The sequence below is a fragment of the Ictidomys tridecemlineatus genome, chromosome 14 (genome assembly GCF_052094955.1).
Source record: "Ictidomys tridecemlineatus isolate mIctTri1 chromosome 14, mIctTri1.hap1, whole genome shotgun sequence".
NCBI lineage: Eukaryota > Metazoa > Chordata > Mammalia > Rodentia > Sciuridae > Ictidomys > Ictidomys tridecemlineatus.
Window position 1 is genome coordinate 38,908,342 of NC_135490.1, and position 26,496 is coordinate 38,934,837.

Consider the following 26,496-nt stretch of genomic DNA (forward strand, 5'->3'; position numbering starts at 1 on the left):
TTTCATCCTCAGCACCATACCAAAATAAATTGATGAATTAAAGATACTGTTTGTATCTAAACTAAAATTTTTCTTTTCTAAAAGATAAATGAAGAATTCTTGAGAAAAAAACAACACACACACACACACACACACACACAAAAAAAAAAAACCCAAACAATCAAAAACTGAGCCTAACAGGCAATATACAACACAGGCAGAATTTGGGGTTGAAGATTTTCAACTTTTGAAAGTTTATTCATCTAATCATGCAGTCAATGGAAATTCTTTATCAAAATTATTTTTAAATCCCAAAAGTTGACATTCACTTAGTATAGGCTTAGGATTCCCATGAAAGTAATTTTTCGATTTGTTAAACAAATACAAACTTTAGTATACATTTCTTTTAAAAAGTTACATAAGCACTTTTCCAAGAAAAACTCTTCTTGTTTGTATGGGAAACTATACAAAGGAGTTTTATTAGCAATAAGATTATGCATGATCATCAGAATGATAAGTAATCTTTTTTTTTAACTGAGTGCATATTCTAATCCTCCTGTATGAATTAGGGGAATACAATCTTTGAAGTATTGTTAGGGAGGTCATCTTGATTAAATTGAACTTGACAGTGTCTCTTTCTCTAGATCCAAAGTGCTGAGACTTGGAGCCCCATATAGAAAAATAGAGAATACTGGTTTAAATATGATTTGGTGAGTACATTCCAGCATTAGATAAAGCAACTCAGGGCAATGAAAACTGCATTGAGTAACCATATAACATTTCGTGTGTGTGTGTGTGTGTGTGTGTGTGTGTGTGTGTGTGTGTGTGTGTGTGTGTACGTATGTATGTGTATTTGCAAGCGTGCACATGTGCACATGTGGTAGGAGTTTATTGGGGTTTCACATCCTTTTATATTTAAGAGAGTTTGGCACAAATATCTAAGGAGGTAGATACCCATTTTGCAAATGCATGCTGGAAATCCATAGCTTTGCTGCTTGTGCTCTGCAGGATCCCAGAAGAGCCGTTGATATGGACTAGAGTTTGAAAGTCACCTCTTTGGTTATGCAGTGTACAATTTAGCCTGAAAAGCAGTCTTATTGTGGATTCAAGCTGTTCTGCATAGATGAGCTTCTCAGAAAGCAGAATTTGTCCATTTAGTATACAAATGGAAAATGCCCATGTGTGTATATGTTGCTATGGTTTAGACATGGTTTGTCCCCCAGAGGTTCATGGGCTGAATGTTGAGAGGCAGTAGAATCTTTAACAGGTATCTGTGTGGGGGCGAGGATAATAACAATGGAAGGTTAAGGTCATGGGATTGATGCTGTCTCCAGAGTTCTAGCTCTCCTGGGATCAGATTAGTACTTGTGATACTGGTTGTTCCAAAGTGAGTTTGACTTTTTTAGCTCATTCTCTTGCTTTCCCTCTCTGCATACATGCTGCTCTCACATGTGCCAGCTGATCTACTATTTAGTGAAATGGCCAGGGGGCCCTTGTCAAATGCTGATACCATGCTGTTCTTTCCATTTATCAGAATCATAAAACACAAAATCTCTTTTCCTTATGAAGTACTTGGCTGTGTTAAAGCAACACAAAATGGGCAAAGACATACATATTTGTAAATAACCATTTAAAATGGACTTTTAATATGAGTATACCATCTCTTGGTTTCCCAAATAAGGTATAATAAAATCTTGTTGCAACTTTGGTTCTTGACTATGAGCGTGTAAATAATTAGAACACTGCTTTGTAGTATGTGTTACCGAGGTGGTTATCGAATTAGGTGTAGTGAATGAGCACTACAGCTGTGTGTTTTTTTTTAAGTTATCAAAATGCTTTTTCTAAAGCATGTTTTCAATGAAAAAACAACGTTTAAAAGGACCTGCCTTAGTTTGGGATCTCTCAGAGATGCTGAAATAAGGATTTGAGTGCAAAAAATTTATTTGAGAAAACTCAGGATGCAGGGACTGAACAGATGGGACGGGAGCAAAGGGTCTGTTACCAAGAGCAATGCTGCATGAACAACTGGAGCTTAACTCTTCTTGTTGACTTTGGGAAACAACATGTAAATCACATGTCTCAGAATTGTCTCATTGAGAGGAAAGGAAAATGTGATATTTGCATGCCATCCTTCATCAGGCTTGGATCAGAGATTTTCCTGGGGAGTCGTTGACACCTCCAGAAAATGGATGTTCCATTTCCAGGTAGCTACAACAATCTGATAACATCAACTTAGAAGGAGGAAAACTTTATTTTGGCTCACAGTTCTGGAGGTCCCAGTCTAGGATCAGTTAGCCCATTGGTTCTGAATCTGTGGTGAGACAGCACATCATGGCAGGGAACATAGGGTGGCACAAAGCCACTCACTCCACAGCCATAGATGAAAACCAAGCATGCCCCAACAGTCAGAAGACCTCCCACCAGGCCCCACCTCTTCAGAGTTTCCACCACCTGTGCACAGCACTATGGGCTGGGAACCAAGCTAAAAATACATGGGCCTTTGGTGAACATTCCAGATAGAAGGGGTAACAGTGGGCAGGCATGCCTTAGTGGCCAGAGAAAGCCTCCGTGGATGTCTTGCAGGACATAATCATCCTTGCTCTTATCATGTAACAACAACCCTTTTATGCTCATGTGTATCAGGCTTCATTTTTCTTGTTGGTCCACTAGAAGAAGAAGCAAAAGGACAATGGAGAATAGGTAACTTTAGATTTAGTAGGACCCTTGTTCTATCTTTTTTTGCAGAGGGTTTCCTCTTCCTCACAGGGCCCAGGACTTCTTGGCTCAATATGGCCAAAATTTGTGGAGATGGGAAGCACAAATTTCTCAAGTGGCTCCCTGACCCAGGCATTTTGAACATGGATTCTATGGAGGCTAATTTCTTAAGTGAAGTTAAAATTGCTTTAGGTTTGGGACCATAGTCCTTGCTTCCTACCATTCTAATCAATATATTATATAGCCCTTAGTTTATCTTCAGGAAGGTGAAAGGGGTTCCAATTTGGTTTTTCTCACCATACAGGCCAGGGACTGGATTTTCCTAGTCATAGCTACAGCATTTGAATAAGCACTTAGCAGAGTAATTTCTACTTAGTAGTCCATAGTTCTAGTGGATCTACTGTGAAGTGAACTTAGGCAAGGACTTCAGACTTTATTTATCATCTAGCCTCTGTGTACACACAGTCTAAAAAAGGACTAAGATGTTGGTTTAGGCCCTTTACATAAGGGACTTGCATCCAACAGGTGATTCTTAAATATGCTCAACAACTTGCGAGAAACAGTTGCCTGAATATTATTTCACCCATAAGGAGGGAGAACTGGTATGTTTGTACTCCATTTTCCTTATAGGCTGAGGGCTGCTTCAATGTATTAATTATCCAGTACACCTGGCCTGCCATATGCCAGGCACAACAGAAAAACAAAAACAAAACACAAAAACCTCCAGTTGTAGGCATTTGGATTCTAGTCAGTACTATGTTCACTACTGAAAAATTAGTCAAGGGGATATACATGAGACAGGGCCATTACCTACTCCTTTTAATCAACCTTTAATTTTAATTTACTTGACTTTATTTTATTGTTATTTCTTAGCTTATAAATAAAAACCCAATTGACTCCTTTCTTTATATATCTTAGAAAACTGTAAAACCTAATCAAATTATGGATTAAAAGTGAATAAGATTGTAAACCAATAAAATTCATATTGATAGCATTAATTCAATGTAACAGATGAAAGTTCATTAAAACTAAAATGCCAGGTAAAATAGTGGATATAATACTGCTAAGATTTTTCATGTCTTTCTGCTTTTATTAGAAAGGAAGATCCAACTTTTCCTGACATTTTTCTTTTTTTTTAAACAATTAAAAGTTTTCATTTATGTGGTAAAACATAGACTGACTTATTTTTGCTTGGATTGAAAGTATTATTTATATATTAAGACTTTTTGAGCTCTTGCCTTCTTGAGCTCCAACAATGAAGGTATTATCATAATATCAGTGTTAATGCAAGCGCTTGAAGGAACATTTAATGCAAACATTTGTTAAGCATTTTCATGCAAAGCAGCACTCACCAATTTCAGAAACAGTGCTGTGCTGAAGTGATCAAGAGTATTGTATCTATGGTAAGAATAAGAACTTGAACTGGGTTGTGACACAGTGGTAGAGCACTTTCCTAGCACACAGGATTCACTGAGTTCAATCCAGAGCACCACAAAAAATAAATAAACAAAATAAAGGTGTTGTGTTCATCTACAACTTAAACAATTGTTATACAAAATTACATATATGATGGTGTGAGGGGGAAGAAAAAAAGAGAAATGTGTTAAGGTAGATGGGGTAGAGAGAGATGATGGGAGGGGAGGGGAGGGAAGGGGGGATAGGAAGGGCAGCAGAATACAACAGACACTAGTATTGCTGTATGTATAAATGTGGCTATATAACCAATGTGATCCTGCAGTCTGTACACGTGGAAAAATAAGAATTCAACCCCATTTGAATCAAATGTATGATATGTCAAGATCATTGTATTGTCTTGAGCAACCAATAAAAAAAATTAAAAAAAACACAAAAGAATACAGAACTAATGTTGGTCAGTGTGAAAATTATGGCTAAAGAGCATAATATGAATTCTATGAATCTTGACATTAGAAGAATATAACATACGTAATCATTTATTTAAAAGTCATGTAGATATCAAAACCAGGATATTGGGATATTGAAAATACAAAAGTCTAAATATAAGTACTCATTTTGTCATTTTTCCTGATAAAGTTTTGTAGTTCTGTTTAGGTGTCTGGATATATCTAAATATTAATAAACAATAAGTAATAGATGAGTTTTCTGATGTTTCAAGAACATAATAATATCTTAAAGTTTAATATTATCAAAATTTCTTAAGGACATTTTGCTTAATTTTAGAAAAATTTTGAAAGAAATACATTTCACAATAAACAAATATTAATCTCATATTGACCAATTCCAGCATTTTCATTTCAGTATCCCTTTTCTTTTGTTGAATTAAAGTAAAAATAAACTGATTACCATTAATTTTTGCATAACATATACACCATAATTGCTGGATCTGAAAACTTTTCTTTCTTCATTACTCCTCTTTTTTTTGTTTGTGAACAAAGATATGATGGTTAGAATATGTTACTTTTGGCTACTGGTGTTTTTGCTTGATGAGGATTTGGGGGTATTTTGAATTTTCTTCTTTTGATTTTTCTAGAAATTTTGTAATTAAGAAATTTGTATAAGGCAGAAGTCAGAAAAAAGTATTGTAAAACATAGTGTAAAAAAACTTAATTTCCATTATTTCTTTCTTTAATTATTTCATAACTTCTATATTGATTTAAAGAACTGAACATATTTTAAAACCAATCCACAGTACTAACCAACCTGTTTCTGAGGACCAACTAGTTCAGATGTAGCGTATGTAGGGTGTGTGTGTGTGTGTGTGTATGTGTGTCTGTTTGGGGGTTAATGAGGATTTTCTCCCCATCCCCAAAATGGAAAATGTTCCTTTTTATTCTGTCTCTATTTGTGGTTAAAATCCATCACTTTTCCTTTGGTTTAACACATGGTTTTAATTTCTGAAATTTATGGTTAAGATTAGTGTCTCTAAAATTAGCCAACTAGAGCCAATGAGACCATGTGACAGGGTGATTATGCCAGGAAAAAAAAAAAGAGGAAGATCCTCCTAAAGTTCTCTATCCCATGGGTGATTGGTAGACTTTGAAGTTCAATGTCCTGACTTTTATTCTTTGCTAATAAATAGGCAATGAGGAACAAGAATCTTCCAACTCACCAATTCCTAAAAAGTCCATATAACTTAAATACTATCTTGCACAAAGTTTAAGAATCCATGCCAGCTACAACTGCAATTCCAACACTTAGTTCAACCAGTGTGTTGAAGGTATGTTCAGCCATAGAAGTTCAAATGTAAGAGCTTATGAAGATTCATTCCTATGAGAAACAACCATGCATCTAGAATTTCCAGGTGTTATAGCTGGGCCAGGGTAGAATGTTAAGTGAGATCTCTTCCTGTTATTTTAGGATTGAAGTTGAAAGGGAAAATTAAGGGAAAAAACCCTGAGTATCCCTCATTCTAAGTTCAGGGAAATTAGAAGTTGGGGCTTATCCTTCTCTACCAGTCTGAGAAGATCTGGGTATGAGATGAGGGCTCTGGAAGCATGAGATTCATAGATTGAAATTATTCCCATCTTTGTCTAAAACCAAAGTTGAAGGACCTCAACCCCGCAAAAATCACTTCCAAGGATTGGAATCAGGGGAGATTTTTGTTTAATATTCTTGTTGACAAGAATCTGGCCAATAGGTCTGGTGATGGGACTAGTTGATGGTATGAGAGAATAGAGAAGGATGTTGGTGTGAGTTGCCATGCTCCAGGGGGGCTGAAATCTCACCCCATTCCTTTCTGAGTTTCTTATTTGAGAAGGGGACAGTACTTGATCATCTGACCTGCTGACCACAGAACTGGCTTCATGAGTTAGACTGGGAGTATTGCCAGGACCATGGCATTGTTGGGAATAAAGAGGTGGACATATGAGAGCAATGTGATATGAAGTTTCCAGCTAGTTGGAAGTTGTAACCAGCTCTGTCAAGGCACTATCAAAGATGAACAAATCTTCTCCAGAGTGAATGCTCTTGAGCCATTTATACCCATACAATGAGCTATATAACAGCACTTATAATCGTTGGGGGAAAAGGACTGTAATCTAGAATCTAGAATCATACATATAATACAGTAATGAGAAATCTCTGTCCTTCCTGAGATCATACAATAGTTAGGCAGTTGCTTTAAACAGTTGAGCAATTTCTTTAAACATTAATTATATATCTACCATATGAACCAAACTTTCCATTGCTAAATATTTATGAAACAGAAACAAATACTTATGTCCATACAGAAACTTGGATACCATCCAGACGCTGAAGCACATGGCTGTAATGCCAGTTATTTGGGAGATTGAGGCTGGAGGATTGCAATTTGAAGGCCAGCCTAGGCAACATAGCTAGACCTTTTTCAAAAATAAATTTTTTTAAAAAGTCTTTTAAAAATGGCTTGGGATAGGGCTGGGGTTGTGGCTCAGAGGTGTGCCGCAGTGTGGCTGGGCACAAATCACGAGCCACTGAAGCAGGAACAAACTTTATTTCTGAACTCCACCAGCACACTCCACACACACTCCCCGGGAACTCTCCCGAATCCCACTCAGCTCCTCCAGGAACCAGCAACCGGAAATATCCCTCCTCCAGCACTTTCCCAACCAATGGGAACTCTCCGGAAATCCCCACGAGCGCTCAAGCGGAACTCAAGGGGAACTCAAAAGTCATCATCTTAATGGCTCGCTAGCGTCACCTCTCAACCACTACTTCTGGCAAAAATGCCATGTGTCATCCCGACTCGGCTGTGGCCCTCAACAGAGGTGGAATGCTTTTCTGGCATGCGTGAGGCACTGGGTTTAATCCTCAACACCACATAAAGTAAAATAAATTGTGTCCATCTGTAACTAAAAAATATTTTTTAAAATGGCTTGGGATAAAACTCAGTGATAGAGGGCTTACCCATCTGGTGTAAGGCCCTGGGTTCAATCCCTAGTACCACAAAGCAAACAAACTCAATACAAATCTTCATGGTATCTTGTTTTTAATAACCCCCAAGGAGAAATAACTCAAATGTTCATCAAAATGTACCAATTAGGTATAACCATGTATTTGTATTTAGATATTAGTCAATAAGAATAAGAATTGTACTACTGAAACGCACAATAACAGGATTAATTTAAAAATATTTTTATGCCAAGTGAAATAAACACCCCCCCCCACACACACACAAAATGAATACTATATATGAAAAGGAGTGTTCAGGGAGAGGAAGGAGCCAGGGAACATAAGAGATAAGAGGGAAATTTAGGTGTTAATGGATCCATGAAACCATGGCCACATTCAAGGATATGAGAACTATTGTTTTGATTGTGGTCATAGGTTCCATTGGTGCTTAAATATATCCAAATTTATCAAAATGTACACGATAAATGTGCATTTCATCATATGCTAACAATACCTTTAACTTAAAGATATGAAATGAGGCTCTAAACGTTGAAAGAGATTGATCCAGAAATCAAATTATTGAAAAACTATGGTATTGGACTGAGGGAGAATTAGGACGGTAACTCCATACACAGAAGTGGGTTAATTTAAAAAACACAGTTGGGAAATCTTTTACTGTTTATATTCACTGAACTGCAACATCACAGAGAATCTTTTAGAAAACCAGCCACTCATTTGCGGTCATCAAATGCTGTACACAACCCAAGAGTTTCATTATCCTTATATACTACCTTGATCTCCAGGTATCACTTCTACTAGTGGAGTTTAAGGGTCTCTTGGTTCATACATGACATGCTGGAGTTTGAGAATTAATCTCATTTCCCCCCACTTGAAATTCTGACCTAGTTGAGAAACAGACACTAATGTTGGGTCTTGCTTTAACTTATTATGGATGTCATATTTATTATAATACTCCTCAGACTTTAGTCCATCCTTATCCTTCGAGGATAGCTACAATTTGTTTGTCTGCTCCTCCTGGGGATAGCTGCAGCAAATTCATATAAAGAAGCCTGTTCAGAAGAAGAGTGACAGAATCTGTCTGTTCAGACATTGAAAACACCACTGAGATAAACTTCCTGAGAAAATGTTTAGAATCATAAAAGGAGTTTATTGTCATAAACATCAAGCCAATGATGAATTACAAATATTCAGAAACCACTTTGTCTTAGTCAGCTTCTCATTGCTGTGAACAAAATACCTGACCAGAACAACTTAGAGGAGAAAAAATTTATTTTGGGGTTCAAGGTTTCAGAGGTTCAGTCATGTTCAGCTGGCTCCATTCCTCTGGGCCTGGAGGTGAGCAGGAATGTCATGGCAGAAGCCCATGGAGGAGGAAAACTGTTCAACTCATGGCAGCCAGAAAACAGAGAGAAAGGGAGAGGGAACAAGAGTGGGGAAAGGGCCAAGGACATATATAGTCCAAGGACATGGACTCAGTGATGATTCCTCCAGTCATGCCCAATCTGACTGTATATACAGTTCCCACCAGTGGTCCATTCAAATTAGTAATCCATCAAGTGTATTAATTCACTGATGGGGTTACCACTGTCAAAACCTAATCCTTACACCTTTGAACACTCCTGCATTGCCTAGCACATGAGCTTTTCAGAGGACATTAGAGATCTAAACCATAACACACCTTGATAGAGAATACACTATAGTGAAAACCTGTAGATTGTTCATTGTTTACACAGAGGAAAAGTCACACACTGAGTAACTACCACTTAATAGAATTTACATGTTTCTTTGCTTTCTTCAGTATTTAATTAATTTTGGAAGCATATTTTAAAATCATCAGCTATCTTTTGTAAATAAATTGAGGGTAAATATTCAGGCACAAATTAGTATCATTTTTTCCTACAACACAATTTTTGTTCCAGTTGATATCTAGCTCAACATTTAGTCTTTAATTAACTTTGTGACAAAATCTGTCAGCTGTTTTCCCAACCACATGTGTCAAGAACTATCTATCAGAGTGTTGTTTAACTGTAAACTATAATGATATGAAGACATGCATAGCAGTTTCTATTTCACTGTGAAACCTTTTGATGCAAAAGTTTTGTACCTTTTACTCATTTAAGTTAGGTTCATGAAACCCTTTGGAGACAGAGATAGATAGAGGTAGTGTTAGAGATAGAGATGTGGTGGAGGAGATTGAAAGAGAGAGAGAGAGAAAGAGAGATTGAAAGAATTGAAAGATTGAAATTATACTCATAAACACTCTTTTAATCAGTGTATTTATGACCCTCATTCAGCATATGATAGTGGATGAATCTGCGCTACATTCTTCAGCTGGTCTCAGATCCTACAAGTATCCCATCTTATGGCACCAAGTATTATTCTGGAGCTTAAAGGTCTATGTATTCAATACAATACCACACAGAATGCCATCTAACTAATTCATCCAGTGTCAAGCAAAAATATGGTGATATGTTCTAATGTTGGAAAAAAAATTTATCTGTTATATTAAATAAGAGTTTGTATCCAAGAAGGCCTTAGGTATCCTAACAGCTTCATCCTAAGCAATTTTCTCTCATGGAAGAAATGTGTTTTTCTTTGCCTTCCATGCTACTTTTAACCTACAACCTAGGAAAGATACAATGCCTTTGTAACATATACCATTCATAAGTGTCATTAGTAAATGGATTTGAGGAGTTAATACTGTTTTCCATTTGGGCATTTTTCTTAAACTTTATAGCTGATTTGTCATGTTGGTTGACATATTTGTATGTTGATGTATATATTTTTCTTTAAAGAGTGGAATTTCTTTTTTCTTTTTGATACAGGGAACTGAACTCAGGGATACTTTACCACTAAACCTATATCCTCATCCCTTTTGTATTTAAAATTTTTTTTAGTTTGGAGGTAAGAAACAAAAGAAATTATTGTTATTTTCTCTCAATAACAATAGTTCTTTTTTTTTTCTGGCAAAGTAGTATATCCTATGTGTGAGAAGTACACCTCATTTTAATTTCCATTTGGCCTATATGGTACTTTATAATAAAGAAGAAAAATGCAGAAGAATGTTATGTGTTTCCCTCTTGATTTAGTTTTATTATGATGTAGTATATTAAGATTTGATTATGATTATTACACAGAAAGTAATTATTTCTAATAATTATTTAGGAATTTTTTTTACATAATTTTGCTAAGTAACAAGAGCTACTGTGGGTACAACTTATTCATTTCCCTCAAAATCTGTTTTTATCTTTAAAAAATATTGAGTCGGGATGTCCTTGAAGTTGAGAACCCCTGAGTCAGTCTCCTGAATTGCTGGGATTATATGCATGTGTCTGTAGGTGATAGGATGGCTAATCTAATAAAAAATTGTTCAAATATTTATTATCTTCCAATATAGTTGTCTCTTTAGACTGCTTTTGTAAACTAATTTTTCAGTCTATATGTTAGCACAAATATTTGTTTATGTTTTCTTTATGCTGTGTGTTGGTTTGTTAATTTACATTTATAACTACAAGATTAGAGTATTTTAAAATATCACCTTATTATTTAATGTATAATTTTTGGTTTATTATTTTAAAATGATCTTTTGTGATTGGATACAAAAAGAATTATAGCCCACAAAAAGTAATAAGAAATAAAAGGGCTGTGCACACAATTTTCTCTGGTCCATTAACTTTCCCTTAGGACAAAACAAATAAAATCTGCAACATTTCAACACTCTTGTAACTATATACCCCCATAAATAGGGTAAGAGACTATTTCTGAGCTTGGAATACATAACCCTTTAGGATTATTTTTATTATTTTTATTTAAAAATTTTAAAAAAATATTTTATTTTATTTATTTATTTATTCTTTTTATGTGGTACTGACGTTCAAACCCAGTGCCTTGCATGTGCTAGGAGAATGCTCTACTGCTGAGCCATAACCCCAGCCCTTATTTTTATTTTGTTTATTTATGATTTTTTTTTTAAAGAAGGAGTGTAGCTATACTGCCTATGCTGTTCTCAAACTCTTGGACTCAAGTGATCCTCCTACGTCAGCCACCTGTGTAGCTAGTGCTACAGGCATGTGCTACCTTCCCTAGTTGAAGATTATTTTAATGTGATGCTTCTATTATTGCTCCCAAGAAAAAAGGGCCAAGTGACATCCCATGTTGTACAGTACTGGGGAAACCTGAGATTTGTATTGTTGAAGCTCAGTGTTATTCCTGTGCATTGGTAAGCCACATTATGGTCAGAGAATCCTAGAACCAATGTGAATCCTAGCTTGGCCCAGTACAGTATGCCATCTGCACAAAAGGATAATCTAGGATTTAAAACGTCTTTCACAAGATCTTAATGCATGTTGGTGACAGAGCCAGGAAAGAAAAACTAACATCCCAAATTTCTCTACTTTATAATTTGATTTCTCAAAGCAAGTCTTGTGATGTTGCCTGTATGCTAGGTAGAAATATTTGAGCTATGTCAATATAGCTACTCCTGCTCTTGTTTTTGGTTTCTGCTTCCATGGAATATTTTTGTCCATCCCTTTATTTTGGTGTGTCATGACCAGCAAGTGTATTTCCTATATGCAGCATAGTGCTGAGTCTTTGTTTTTCCTATGCAGCCATTATAATACATCTTTTATGTGGGGAATGTAAGCCATTTACATTCCAACTTTTTATTGCTAGGTAAGGACTTACTCCTGTTGTTTTGTTAATTTTATGGTTATTTTGTATATGCTTTGTTTTTTTCCTTCCTCTTTTGTCCTTTGTGCTTGGTTGGTTTCTGTATTTAATAAGGGTGGATTCTTTTTCTCTTTTGTTTATCTGACTATTAAGTTTTATACTTTCTTAAATTTTCTTGATAGTAGTTATTATCTTTTTATTTTGATGTGTAGAACTCTCTTAAAGAATTTGTTGCAAGACTAGCCTAATGATGATGAATTGTCTCAGATTTCACTTGTCTTGGAAAGATTTCATCTTCAGTTCTGAAGGGTAACTATTCTGGGTATAGTATTCTTTTCAGCAGCTTTTATTTTATTTTGGTTTTATCTTTAGGGTTTCAAAGATATTTTCCCAATGAGATATCCAATGAGAATTTTGCTGTTAGTTTTCATAAATGTGCTTTGATGCTTTTCCATTGCCATTTTTAGAATTCCATGCCTTGGACTTATAACATTTGATTATAATATATCTCAGAGAGTAAATGTTTTGGCTGAATCTTATTGGGGTTTTACAGACCTGTGTATTGATATCTTCCCCAAGATGTGGGAAGTTTTCAGCTAGAATTTTATTAAATAGGCTTACTATACATTTTCTTCTGTCTTCTTTCTGTACTCTCTATACTGTGAATGTTTTTATTTTTAGTGGATTTCCACAAGTCTCCAAGATTCTCTTCATTCATTCTAATATTTTGTTCTTCTTCATGTGTATTGGGGTGGTAGGAAAGAGCAGAGACTTGAGTATTTTAAAAAGATCTGTTTTCAAGTTCAGAAGTTTTTCTCCTGCTTTATATATCCTGCTGTTATTGAGAATCTCACTTGTGTTTTTTTATTTTTTTTATTGAGTTGTTAGCTCCAAGATTTAAATTTCTGTTTCTTAAGTATTATCTTTACACTTTCCCGAATACTCATTTATATCATGAGTTGTTTTCCTAAATTCACTGAAAAGTTCCCTACATTCTCTTTTATTTATTTTGTTTAAAATCATTATTTTGAATTCTTTCTTGGGCAATTTGTTGATTTCCTTTTCTTTGGGGACTGTTGCTAGTTATTGTGTTCCTTTAGAAATATCATGTTTCTTTGCTTTTTTTAATGCTTTGTAAGTGCCCTTATGTTGATATTGGTATCTTTGATGAATCAATTGGCTTTACTAATTTTATAAGATGGCTTTCATGGTGCTGTGTTCTAGGATGTTGTTGGCGTAAACTATGATGGCTTTGGTTAAAGTTGAGAATGTAGTTTTTCAGTTCTAATCAGGACCAATGCTTTTTTTCCCTAATACTCAACTCTATCTTTAACTGTTCTTAATACTAATTAAGGTATATAAAGTCTAGCATACCACCAATATCACAGGAATAGTTAATATAGTGGAAGTCATAGAAAACACCAATTGTTTGATTTTAAGTCAGACATAATGCATGATTATTTACTGTTTTTACTGATGGATAATTTGTTCCTACTATCTCTATGTATTACATCAATTAACACTAGATATCAAAATAGGAAATAAGGACCTAATCTATTGCTATATAGTGTTTGCATACATTGGTGCTCATGGGAATTCCTCTCCCCATCTGTGAGGTGCTAGTAACATTGATAGATCCTGTAAATGTATAAGATAGAAAATACACAGCATTAGATCCATTAGATAGATGGGTAGACAATCAATACGAAAACCAAGGGAACAAATCACCACAAATAACACAGAATACCTCAACAATCCACTTAACTGACCCAAAACTGGAGGAAATATCAGAGATAGAATTTAGAAAGTTCATAATTAAACTGATCTATATGGTAAAATATAATGTAAGGAGTGGAATCAGAGAGAAAACACAGGAAGTGAAAGATCACTTCAATTTAGAGATAGAGATTCTGAAAAGAAATCAAGCAGAAATCCTCAAAATGAAGGAAATGATAAATCAAATTAAAAATGCAATGAAAGTCATCACCAACAGACTAGACCACTTGGAAGACAAGAATTTCAGGCAATGAAGACAAAATATATAATTTAGAAAATAAAGTTGAACATGGTGAAAAGATGTTAAGAATCCATGAACAGAACTTCTAAGAAATATGAGGTAACATGAAAAGGTTAAACTTAAGATTTATCATGATAGAGGAAGGCTTAGAGATACAAATTGAAGGAATGCACAATATCTCCATTGAAATAATATCAGAAAATTTGTGAATCCTTAGGAATGAAATAGAAAACCAAATATATCAGGGTTATGGGGTCCCAAATATACAAAATTAAAAAGATTCACACCAAGGCACATTATAATGAAAATACCTTACATACAGAATAAGAATAGAATTTTAAAGGCTGTCAGATAAAAATGATGGGTAACATTTAAAGGGAAATTAATCTGGATCTGAGCTGATTTCTCAGCCCAGATGCTCAAAGCTAGGTGGTCTTGGAATAATACACACACACACACACACACACACACACACACACACACATCCATGCTCTGAAAAAAAAAATGTATGCCAGCCATGAATACTATGTTCAGCAAAACAATCTTCATATTTGAGAAGGAAATAAAAACCTTCCATGAAAAACAGAATTCAGATCTAAAACACCTGAACTACAAAACCTACTCAATACACTATTTTATGAAGAAGAAATAAAAAATAAAACTGAAAACCTATAAAGGGATGAACTACACTAAAGGAATAATCAATCAAAGGAGAAACTAATTTAAATTAAAAACCAGAAATAAATATGATATAAAATGAAAATAAAAATAAATAAAAATTATTTCTGAATAATAACATTGAATGCAAATGGCCTAAATTCATCAATCAAAAGACATAGACTGGCAGAACAAAGAAGACCCAGGGGCTGTGGCTGTAACTCACTGTCAGAGAACTTGCCTAGTATGTGCAAGGCACTGGGTTGATCCTTAGCATCACATAAAAATAAATAAGTAAAATAAAGGCATTCTGTCCATTTACAACTACAAAAAATTTAAAAATCCCAACCAACCAACCAAAAAAACAAACAAAATCCCCCAAGACCTCAAAATTTGCTGTCTCCAAGAGACTCACCACATAGAGAAAGACATCCACACAATGAAGGTAAAAGGACAGGAAAAACATATCAAGTACATAAATCTTGTAAACGAGAAAGGGTTTCTAACCTCATAGCAGATAAAATGGATTTCAAGCCAAAGTTAATCAGAAGAGACAAAGAAGGACATTTCATACTGCTTAAGGGAATTACATATCAACAAGACAATTAAAATTAATTGTAAATATTTTTGCCCTAAATAATGGAGCATCTACATACATCAAACAAACCCTTCTCAATTTCAAGAATCAAATAGACCATAGCACAATAATACTGGGTGTCTTTAACACACCCCTTTCACCATTGGATATGTCCTCCAAACATAAACTAAATCAAGAATAATATTATTAGTAGTAATAATATTAGTAGTAGTATTAATAAATACTACTAATAATTTAGACTTAACAGACATATAGAGAATATTTCATATATCAATGACTGAATTCTTCTCTAAAATAGACCATATCTTAAGGCACAAACCAACTCTGAGCAAATATTAAAAAGATAGACATAATACCTTGCTTTCTGTCAAATCATAAGGGAATGAAATTAGAAATCAATGACAAAGAATAGAGGTTACCCTGACACCTGGAGACTAAATAATACACTATTGAATGATTAATGGATAGCAGTGGAAATCAGGGGTGATATAAAAATATACTTAAAGGAAAATGAGAATTGAAACACAACTTATCAAAATCTCTGGGACAATGAAGGCAGTTCTAAGAGGAAAGTTTATTGCAGTGAGTGCATTCACTAAATAAATAGAAAGTCACCAAATAAATAACCTAACATTATATCTTAAAGCCCTAGAAAAAGAAGAAGAAATCAATACTAAAAGGAGAAGACAGGGAATAATTAAAATCAGAGCCAAAAAATCTATGAAATTGAATCTAAGAAAAAAATTCAAAATATAGACTAAAAAAAACTTGGTTCTTTGAAAAAATAAATAAAATTGGTAAACCCTTAGCTAAGCTAATGACAAAAAGAGAGAAAACTCATATCACTAAAATTCATGATGTAAAAGGAAATATCACTATAGACACTATTAAATACAGATAATAATCAGAAACTACTTTGAAAATCTATACTGCAATAAAATAGGAAACCATGAAGACATTAACAAATTTCTAGAGACACAAGACTTCCCCAAATTGAAACAAGAAAACAGATAAAATTTGAATAGATTAATTTTAAACAATGAAAGTGAATATGCCATCAAAAGCCTACCAACAAAGAGAAACCCAGGAACAAAGGAATTCTCCGATGAGTTCTACCAGACCTTCAAAGAAGAACTTATGCCAATACTTCTCAAATTATTCCTTAAAACAGAAAAGGCCGGTACCCTTCCAAACCCCTTTTTTTGAAGCTAGTATCATCCTGATAGCAAAACCAGACAAAGGCACATCAAGGAAAGAAAACTTTGGAACAATGTCCCTCATGAACACAGATGCAAAAATTCTTAATACAATATTGGCACATAGCATACTAAAACATTAAAAAGATAGTCCACCATGATCAAGTGAGGTTCATCCCAGGTATGCAAGGTTGGCTCAACAAACAGAAATCAATAAATGTAATTCATCACATTAACAGACTTACAGGCAAAAATCACATAATTATCTCAATAGATGCATAAAAAGCATTTGACAAAATTCAGCATCCACTCGTGTTCAAAACCCTAGAAAAATTAGGTAGGAACTTACCTCCACATTGTAAAAACTATAGATGTTAAACCAAAGGCTAACATCATTCTAAATGAAAAAAAAAATTGAAAATATTCCCTCTAAGAACTGGAAGAAGGTAGGGACATGCCCTCTTTCCCTAGTCCTATTCAACACAGTCCTTGAAATCCTGACCAGAGCAATTAGAAAAAAAAAATAATTTAGAGGGATACAAATAGTAAAAGAAGAACTCAAAATATCCCTATTTGCCAACAACACAATTCTATATTTAAAAGACCCCAAATACTCCACCAGAAAGCTTCTTGAACTTCTAAATGAATTCAACAAAGTAGCAGGATATAACATTAACATGCATCAATCAACTGCATTCCTGTTTACCAATGATGAATCAGCTGAGAGAAATCAAGAAAACTCTTTCTCAATAGCCTTGAAAAAAATAAACCTAACATAAGATTAAATAAATCTAACAAATAAATAAATTTTAACAAGATAAAATAAATTTAACAAATGCATCTAACATAAGAGGTGAAAGACCTCTACAATAAAGATTTTAAACACTAAACAAATTGAAGAAGGCCCTAGAAAATGGAAAAATTCCAAAGATTTCTTGGAAATGCAGAATTACTAATATCAAAATGGCCATACTACACAAAGCACTATGCAGATTCAATGCAATTACTATTAAATTCCAATGACATTCTTCATAGAAATAGGGAAAACAATCATGAAATTTATTTGGAAAAATAAGAGGCCCAGAATAGCCAAAACATCCTTACCAAGAAAATAATATGGGAGGCATTACAATATCAGACCTTAAATTATGCTACAGAGCCATAGTAACAAAACTGTCATGGTATTGGCACAAAAACAGACATGAAGACCAATGGAGCAAAATAGCAGACACAGAGACAAACCCACATAAATATAGTTTATCTCATATTGGACAAAGGTATCATAAACATATATTAGAGAAAAGATAGCCTCTACAACAAATGTTGCTGGGAAAACTGGAAATACATATATAGAAAATTGAAATTAAACACATATTTCTCACCCTGTACAAAACTCCAAACAAAATGGATCAAAATCTAGGCATTAGATCAGAGACCCTGTGCCTACTAGAAGAAAAAGTGGGCACAAATCTCCATCGTGTGGGCTCAAGAACAGACTTTCTGAATAAGACTCTGAAAGTACAAAAAGTAAAATCAAGAATCAATAAAAGGGATGGAAACAAACTAAAAAGCTTCTTCAAAGCAAAGGAAACAATAAAGAGCAGGAACATAGAGCCTACATATATGAAAAAATCTTGACCACCTATTCCACAGATAGAACATTAATCTCTAGGATATACAAAGAACTCAAAATTTAACAACAACAACAACAAAAATAAAATAACCAATAAAAATAAATAACCCAATTAATAAACGAGCAAAGGAATTGAACAGGCACTTCACAGAAAAAGAAATACAAATGGTCAAGAAAAAATGTTAAAAAATCTGTAATTTGGGAAATGCAAATTAAAACTACACGGAGACTTCATCTCACTACAGTCAGAATGGCAATTATCAAAAATGCAAGTAACAATAAGTGTTGGCAAGGATGTGGGAATTTTTTTTCAAAGTCTAGAGGATATCTGCAGAAGATTTGAATAAGCTGGGAAAAAACGAGCAAACTTGAAGATATATCATTAGAGAGGACACAATTTAAAGAAAGAAGAAAAGCTAAAAATGTCTCTGAGAAATATATAATCCAATATGGAGGACTGGGATGGATTCTTATTTCCATTTAAAAAAGAACATTGACAAACAGTTCTTTGAACATTACTTGCATCGAATTCCCTTTCACTTTCTTGGACTCCAATACTAGGAATCAAATAATTTTTTAAATATTTCATATACTTTCTTTCATGGGCCTTTTTTGTGCTTTATTACGGGTGTTTTTAAACTGACATGTCTTCCAATTAAGTAATTTTGTATACTTGACTGTCCAATCAACTGTTCAACTGATCTACTGAGTTCTATTTACAATAATTTTGAGTTGGAAAATATCAATTAGATAATTCCTAAATTCACTGAAGATATTCTACATTTTCTTACATTTTGTACATATTCTCCTATTTTAACATACATTAATCATGATCATAGACTCATGTATTGTTTCTCTACATTCTGAATCATTTTGGAACTTCTAAGAGTTTGTTCTTTTATCTCCTTACTCGATTTTTTAAAAAAATTCTCTAATAGCAAGTCAGGTTTTTTCCTTTTACCATGGGTTTTAGCCTATTTTCTGCTGCTATCACATAATACTAAAAATTGGGTAATTTACAGAGAAAATAAGTTTATTGCTCATGATTCCGGAAGTTGTGAAATTATTGATTGAAGGCTGCATGTGATGAGGCCTTCCTGGTGCATCAAGCCATAATGACAGATGGAAAGGACAGAGTTGATGCAAGAGAGAAGGAGATTGCTTTTATGAGAAAGGCAATCCTGTGATAACTGTACCACTCCCATAATGAAGGCTTTAATCTGTCATGATGGTCCTGCCTAAACACCTCAGAAAGGCTCACCTCCAAATACCATTATAGTGACAATGAAATTTCAAAATGAATTTTGGAACAGACATTTGAACTATAACAGCAAGTGTAAAAATATTTCGCTGTATGTTGGTAATTATACATTGAATCACCAAGGGCTCCACTACAATTTCCCATTTCCTGGGTTGGGAAGATGGACTAAGGAGCTAATTACTTAAATCAATCATGGATTAAGCTAGGCCAGAGGTGAGCAAGCTTTCAATAAATCTTGGACTAATCTTTACTTATAGAGCACTGCTCAGATATGGACCTGCTTGACTTTCACTTGGGAGTGTACATGACACAAATGCTCAGCTTTGAAGGATTATGGGGATCAATCTCTACAATCCAAATGTTCACACTGTACCTCTTCAGCCTTCAGTGAAATGAAAGGGCAGAATCCAATTAAATGTCTTAATGGAAAAACTGAATGTGCTTGAGACAAGCCACTTCGCTGTGTTTTGTGTAAAAAATATAACATGGATTTAGGAAAATATGCCTTTTAGAAATTTCAGAGTAGCTTACCAACATCTCACAATGCAGAAGAGACTTTGGGGAAAATGATTACCAGTGGAAGTCCCCCAAATGTCTACTTCATGAATGCAGGCCTGGGAAGTAACTAAGAGGACTGGAGTTCATCTGCTTCTCAGCAGAGTTCTGTCCTCCTATGGGGCCAAACCTCCTCCTCTATTCACATCCAGCATCCACTAGTTCTCCAGAGAAATGACACCTGTGGATACTCAACTCACTTCACAATTGTGTTCCAGTTGGAAAATTTAGTTCATTGAGTCCTCCTTGCCTCCCCAGCTCTCTGATGACCTCAAAGTATGGTTTTGAAGGTTTCATTGGAGACCTCTAGGTCTTTTTCCCCAGAGAAAACCAAATTTGCCAAGACTTATTCCATCCTACATACAAAAATTGTAAATAACTTCTTCATCCTATTTTGTAATCAAAGGCACAAAGGAATTGTGTGGCAACTGCTATTGTCTTGTTTAGATATTACAAAGACATTCTCCCTAAGTTTAAATCTTTTTCCCAAGGGGGTAAAGGGCAGTGGTTAAAAAAAAAAATCTCTGATGTCTGACTCCTTCCTGTGTTCTCCATCATACCAAGGTAAGTTTTATAGCCCCCAGAATTCAGTCACAAAACAAGAAACCACACTCCTGAGATAACCACAAGTTACTAAGTAGAAGGCACAGCTGTCACCATGAGGACTGGAGATCAATGGAAAGAGGTCAGATACTCAAGCCCAGATCTTGGGAATAGGTTCTATGATTCTAGGACCCCAACCTCTGAGGACAGGTACAGCCAAGTTGGTGCTGGAACCTCTGGAATCTGGCAGAGGGCTCAGAGAACCAGGACCCAGGGCTCTGAGGATAAGTTGTTTGGTAGCTTTGCTGTATCTTTGGGGCTGATGATACTTTTGCTTCTGGAGGTTCCTAAATATACATAGGAATAATGTACAGACTGAAAACTACTGCAGCTGATTTTTAGATGAAAACTCTAAGTGAGATGATGCTGATGCAAACTTCAAGCAGTTCCCACAGATATCCAGTCTCCCTGTGGCTCCCCCAAGGGCAGAAACTGCTAGGGAGGACTGCAAAGAGGTGTGATTTCTGAGTTTCCTCTCTCCCTGTGACACAGCAGAGTGATGAGAGATGGGGAGTACACACACACAGTCTCTCCCTCTCTCCTCTCTCTCTCTCTCTCTCTCTCTCTCTCTCTCTCACACACACACACACACACACACACACACACACTTGATCTAATCATGCAGTAGGCTCAAGAAACACAAAGAAGTATTTTCATGAACAATAAACCACTATGACTAATATTTGGTGGTAGAATGGTTGCCTAGCATGTGCAAGGCTCTGAAATCAATCCACAGTGCAGTAAACATTAAAAAATAATGAAATCAGCACAGAGGCAGTGGTGCACACATGAAATCCCAACAGTTTGGGAAGCTAAGGCAAAAGGATCGCAAGTTCAAAGCCAGCCTTAGCCAAAGCAAGGTGCCAAGCAACTCAGGGAGAACCTGTGTCTTAAGAAAATGCAAAATAGGGCTGGGAATGTGGCTCAGTGGCTGAGTGCCCCTGAATTCAATCTCCAGTACCTAATAAAAGAAATTAGAAAACCTACTAAAATTGCTTGAAATAATGATAAGTAGGAAACTGTTATTAATTACATGTATTATGGTGAATGCTTATGATCCTGAAGCAATGATCTCTGGACCTTCCTGACAGTGGTTTCTAACATTTGCAGTAACATTTCTACTTCCAGGATAATAAATGTTAATGCATGGGAAATTTCACTGAGGATTGGGATTATTTTTTGAAAATGTAAAAATTTTGCTCTTCTATCTCAAGTAAAGTTTATATATTGAGCTCTTCTTTGTCAAGTAAAGGGTAAGTTTGAACACACAGCTATTCCATCTCAGGTGAAGGTTGCACATTTCCCTCTTCTTTCTTAGGCGTTGTTTATAGGTTCGCCAAAATCAAAAGTAACACAATCAACATCAAAAGACAAAATGGAAATAAAAAAATAAGTGGTGCTGGGAAATTCTTCTTTGGCCTAGATCTCTTCATTACTATTTTCCCAGGGGGTGGGCCACTGTCAACACTCCCTCCATAGCCTTTTTCTGTGCAGTTTGGGGGCTCCCAGTTAGGGTCACAATGGCAGTGATGTTTGTTGTTGCAGATCCCTTTCATAGCACAGGTCTCTGGTGAACAATCACTTGCCCACAATGACATAGAGACACACTTCCGGTGTATGCACACTTGTCCATTACCACACTCTGTGCCATCTTTCACATCACCAATATCTGGTACAGTCATCCCAAAATGATAGTCGGTACCCCAGCAGGTCACACCATTGAAGTCCATCCAATGCACAGTAGTGTGACTTTTCAAAGAGGGAATTTCTTTCACATTCTCACACTGAACTCTTCCACAGAGGAAATCTGATATGTTACACATAACATAGTGGTCATCACTGAGACCACAGTTACCAAAGCGGTCACCTCGGCTGTTCATTTCTGTGTAGCAACTCTCCTGTGCACTCCTGGATTCTTTGCCAAAGATCTGTCTGCACTGTTCATCACGTGCATTGCATCTCTTCTCATGGCAATACCCACTGCCCATGCAACGAACCCCATCCTGCACATACACATCTTCTGGACACTCAGGTGAGGTACCACTGCACCACTCTGGAAGATCACACTCACTGACATTTTCTCTACACACTTGACCTGGTGGCAAGAGAAGGCAGTCTTCACAACAAAGCCCAGAAGCACATTCAGCCCCATTTTTCAGAGTGCAACTTACTGAACAACATGGATGGTTTGAACACAAAATTGGGGGTCCACAGTCACACTCCTCTCCTTCTTCAACTACACCATTCCCACAGACATTCCCCCTGAAGATGTCCGTTTGTTTTGGTGCATTGCGCAAACAGTTCATAAATGGAAAGTTTTCCCACATATAAGCGTAACTGCAGTTGCTGAATCTTGTGCCATCTGATTGTTCTTCAGACATTATACAATGGCGTTGCCCACATTTACATATCCATACATCATGGAACATACCCAGATTATGACCCACCTCATGTGCAGTAGTAAGTGAAAAATCAAACAGATAATCATTCGTGAGACTTTCCACTCCACATTCCATACCAGGTATGCAAACAGTTGCAATATAGGCTAAGCCAAGATGTATACCAAAATCTTGTTTTGCCCAAAAATGTACAAGATCATGTTTTTTGCGAGATTCAAGGCTGATTCTCTTCCAATTGCAAAACTCATCCAGGAGTCTAAATATGTTATTAGTCACTTTGATAAAGTTCTTTTCATTCCAGACCTCAATTCCAAGTAAACTCAAATTAACATCCAATTTACTTAAAAGGGAATGTACATTGTTGAGAATGACAAATGCTTCCTGTACCACAAGTGAAACATTACTTCTCTTATACAGGAATCGCTGATAGTCTACAACCAAAACTGTTTCAAGATACCATGTGTGGGTCCACCACCCTTCATAGCCACTTTGCTTCAGATTGGAATTATCACTCCTTTGCAGTGTCAGTTGTCGTGCTAGTTCTTCTTCTGTTAGTCCACATCTGTGGGGCTGGAATTGTGTCTTCTCTCTGTGCATCTTATAAACCAGATGTTCAAATGTGGTAGAAAATCTCCTGGGTTTGATTTCATAAACATTGTCACGGATCTCTAACATACCTTGAAAGCCCCCCAAACAGGCGCTCAGAGCAACCAGGGATTCTGGGTCCCCTTCCACATAACCATGATAGTAGCAGTCACTCTGGACAAAAGGGTGGTCCTCATGCAGAGCACCCTGCTTTGTGTAGGTGAACACAGAGAAGGGTTTGGACACCAGAAGTTTCTTGGCCTTCATGTGGACAATGTGTTTTTTGCCTCCAAAGTGCAGACTGTAGGAGATCCAGTCAGGGGGTCTCAAGCCTCTACGGGTGCCAGTTATCCTCAAGGGTATCACTACTTCTGGGGGGCTGTAGTGTTGAGAGTGCCCGATCTGGACCCATTCAGAAAGGAAGAGCAATATTCCCAGGTAGAGCTGCAGGACAGTGATCCTCATATGCACTAGGGCCTCACCCACAGCCATCATGGTTTATGACTGGAGGCAATGGGGCAGGGCAGGAGGTGCTGTTGTCCTGTCTCCTCCCTTTGACTTGGTAGCAAGCAGCAGTGACCTTTAATTGGATGTCTTCTGGCAGAGTCAATCCATCAGAGCAACACAACTAAAAGAAAAAATGAAAAGAAGGGCAGAGATGGGGTGGCTAAATTATGAAAAGTCTAAGGTGGAGAAGAACAGCAGGGTATGGGTTAAAATGCATTAGTGTTTGGTTTAGGGTATGACTCCATATAGTGCACTGGATTTGCTCTTTAGTTTTGGTGAGGTGGAGTCAGACTGTGGGAGTTGAAAAGAATGACAACTGCCCATTGGTTGAAAATTGCCATACACAGACGGAGGACTCGTGGGTTCATGAACCATTCTCTAAATACATGTACAAGTGGGAACATTTTCCCAATAAATATTTAAAACCAGAGTCTGAGTGAAAAGCTGAATATATACCTTGTTTTGATGAGGAATTACAATATATACAAATTGACTTGGAATAAATAATAATTGGTTGTCTTTCCTATATCAAATGACTATTTACACACATTACTCAGGAGAAATATGCAAAACAATTTTATATACATTACTTTTCTTGATGATCTTTAATATGGGCTTCCATGCAACTAATTATGATTTGTATGATCTTCCTCCAATTCTGTCGGATTTCAATGTCAAAGCACCAATTGTCCTTCAAAGGTATTGGAATCTGCTTGTAATGGATATTTTCAGGCATAAAGCAAGCAATAGTGGAGTTGGAAGGGGGAACACATAACTTGGTTTTGTTACTGAAAGGTGTTTTATGGGATTACACTCATACAAAAAATAATATTTTCAAAATCTCTGGCTGCATATAAAGAAAAGTAGATCAAACTAGCTGGAAGAGGAACAGAAATAGGGAGATTGGGAGCAAAATAAAGCCTCTTGATATGAAAAGGAAATCAATGAACCCTAGGAGAATGGAGGAAAGCTTCAGTGCAGGTGATGTTGTACCAGAGCATAGGCATCAAAATCCCTGGCATTTCAGGATCCTGAGGAAACTGCTCCAAGATCAACCTTCCCATGGATTTGTCTCAGAAATTAGAAAACCTACAGAAATAGAGATTAAACAATCATTTTGAGAGTACAAATATCCTATGATGAATGAGTGCAAATGAGAAATCTGATAAAAGCACAATTCCTGGCTGACAATACTGATTTGTTGCTTTGTTATCAAGCAAAGTAGGAAATGTACTGCAGAATATGCAGATACTGTGCAGCATGCCTGGGAAATATCACAGGATGATACAGGTAAATGATGTGGAACATAAATTTCCACAGTGGTTGCAGTGAAGATATACTTTAAGAATCTGTTAGATTGCATTCAATACTTTCCAGTTAAAATGCCTGTTTTTCTTGTCCTTTTGAGAGTATCCATAGTTTTCATGACATCATTAAAGCCATGATAACTTAAAAGTGATGACATTAAGAACCATCACGCTGACTGGGGGAGAAAGAGAAACAATGGCAGTAGAGGAAAGTGGAATCTGTGACAAGGGATCTAAAACACAATGATCAAACACCACTTTCCACAATTGGGAATTCAAACACAAAAGTGTCTGTATTCAAAACCATTCTCCTCTTGGACCCATTTCTCCTTAATTTTTCTTTGTTCTTGATTATAAGTTCTTTGAGCTTTCTCTCTCTTTAAAATAATTTTCCTATCACTCACTAAACACAGCAACAGACTTTCCTCTGGTGAAACTTCGTTATGGAGAACTCCTTTTTCTTAGTTTATTTTACAAATTTTTTTTGAGTCAACAATTTGAAGCACATATTGGAGGTGACTTAGTTTTTCAGAAACCCACTCTGTCATACAGACCAGATTATCAGTCATAACTTGCTTTTGTTGCCAAAGCCACTTCCAAACCAAAAAGCTAGCAGTCATCCCCTCCAACCTTTATTCCCATTCTTCCCAATTCTTTCAACAACCTCCTGATCAATGCTGCACAAGCCAGAAAGTGTTGGGTGTCTACTGCTTCTTTCTTCTCCATCAACAACCTTATTCATGCTCTCACTATGTTAAGCAAGATTGTGGGAAACCCACAAGCTCCTAGATGTGTTTGTTACTGTTCCAACTTGTGCTCAGCCACCTTTAGCAATTGACAGCTATGTCCTATATCATGTCATTATGCTTGAACATCTCAACTCTCACATATTTATTAGCCATAACTTTATTCTTAAGTAAAAGTTACTCATCAGCTTCACAGAGGAC

At 36.0% G+C, this 26,496-nt stretch overlaps 1 protein-coding gene across 1 annotated transcript; it reads right to left on the reverse strand.

Annotated features, from left to right (window-relative positions):
- Positions 1-22,076: 22,076 nt before the first annotated feature.
- LOC120883700 (disintegrin and metalloproteinase domain-containing protein 25) lies at positions 22,077-24,200 on the reverse strand. Its single transcript, XM_078031322.1, has one exon. It carries the CDS (start codon positions 24,198-24,200, stop codon positions 22,077-22,079), a length of 2,124 nt encoding a protein of 707 aa, XP_077887448.1.
- Between the last annotated feature and the right edge of the window lie 2,296 nt (positions 24,201-26,496).

What these genes read in the sequence shown, in the direction of transcription:
- LOC120883700 (XM_078031322.1), bottom strand. Translation starts at nt 24,200, where the DNA reads ATGAGGATCACTGTCCTGCAGCTCTACCTGGGAATATTGCTCTTCCTT.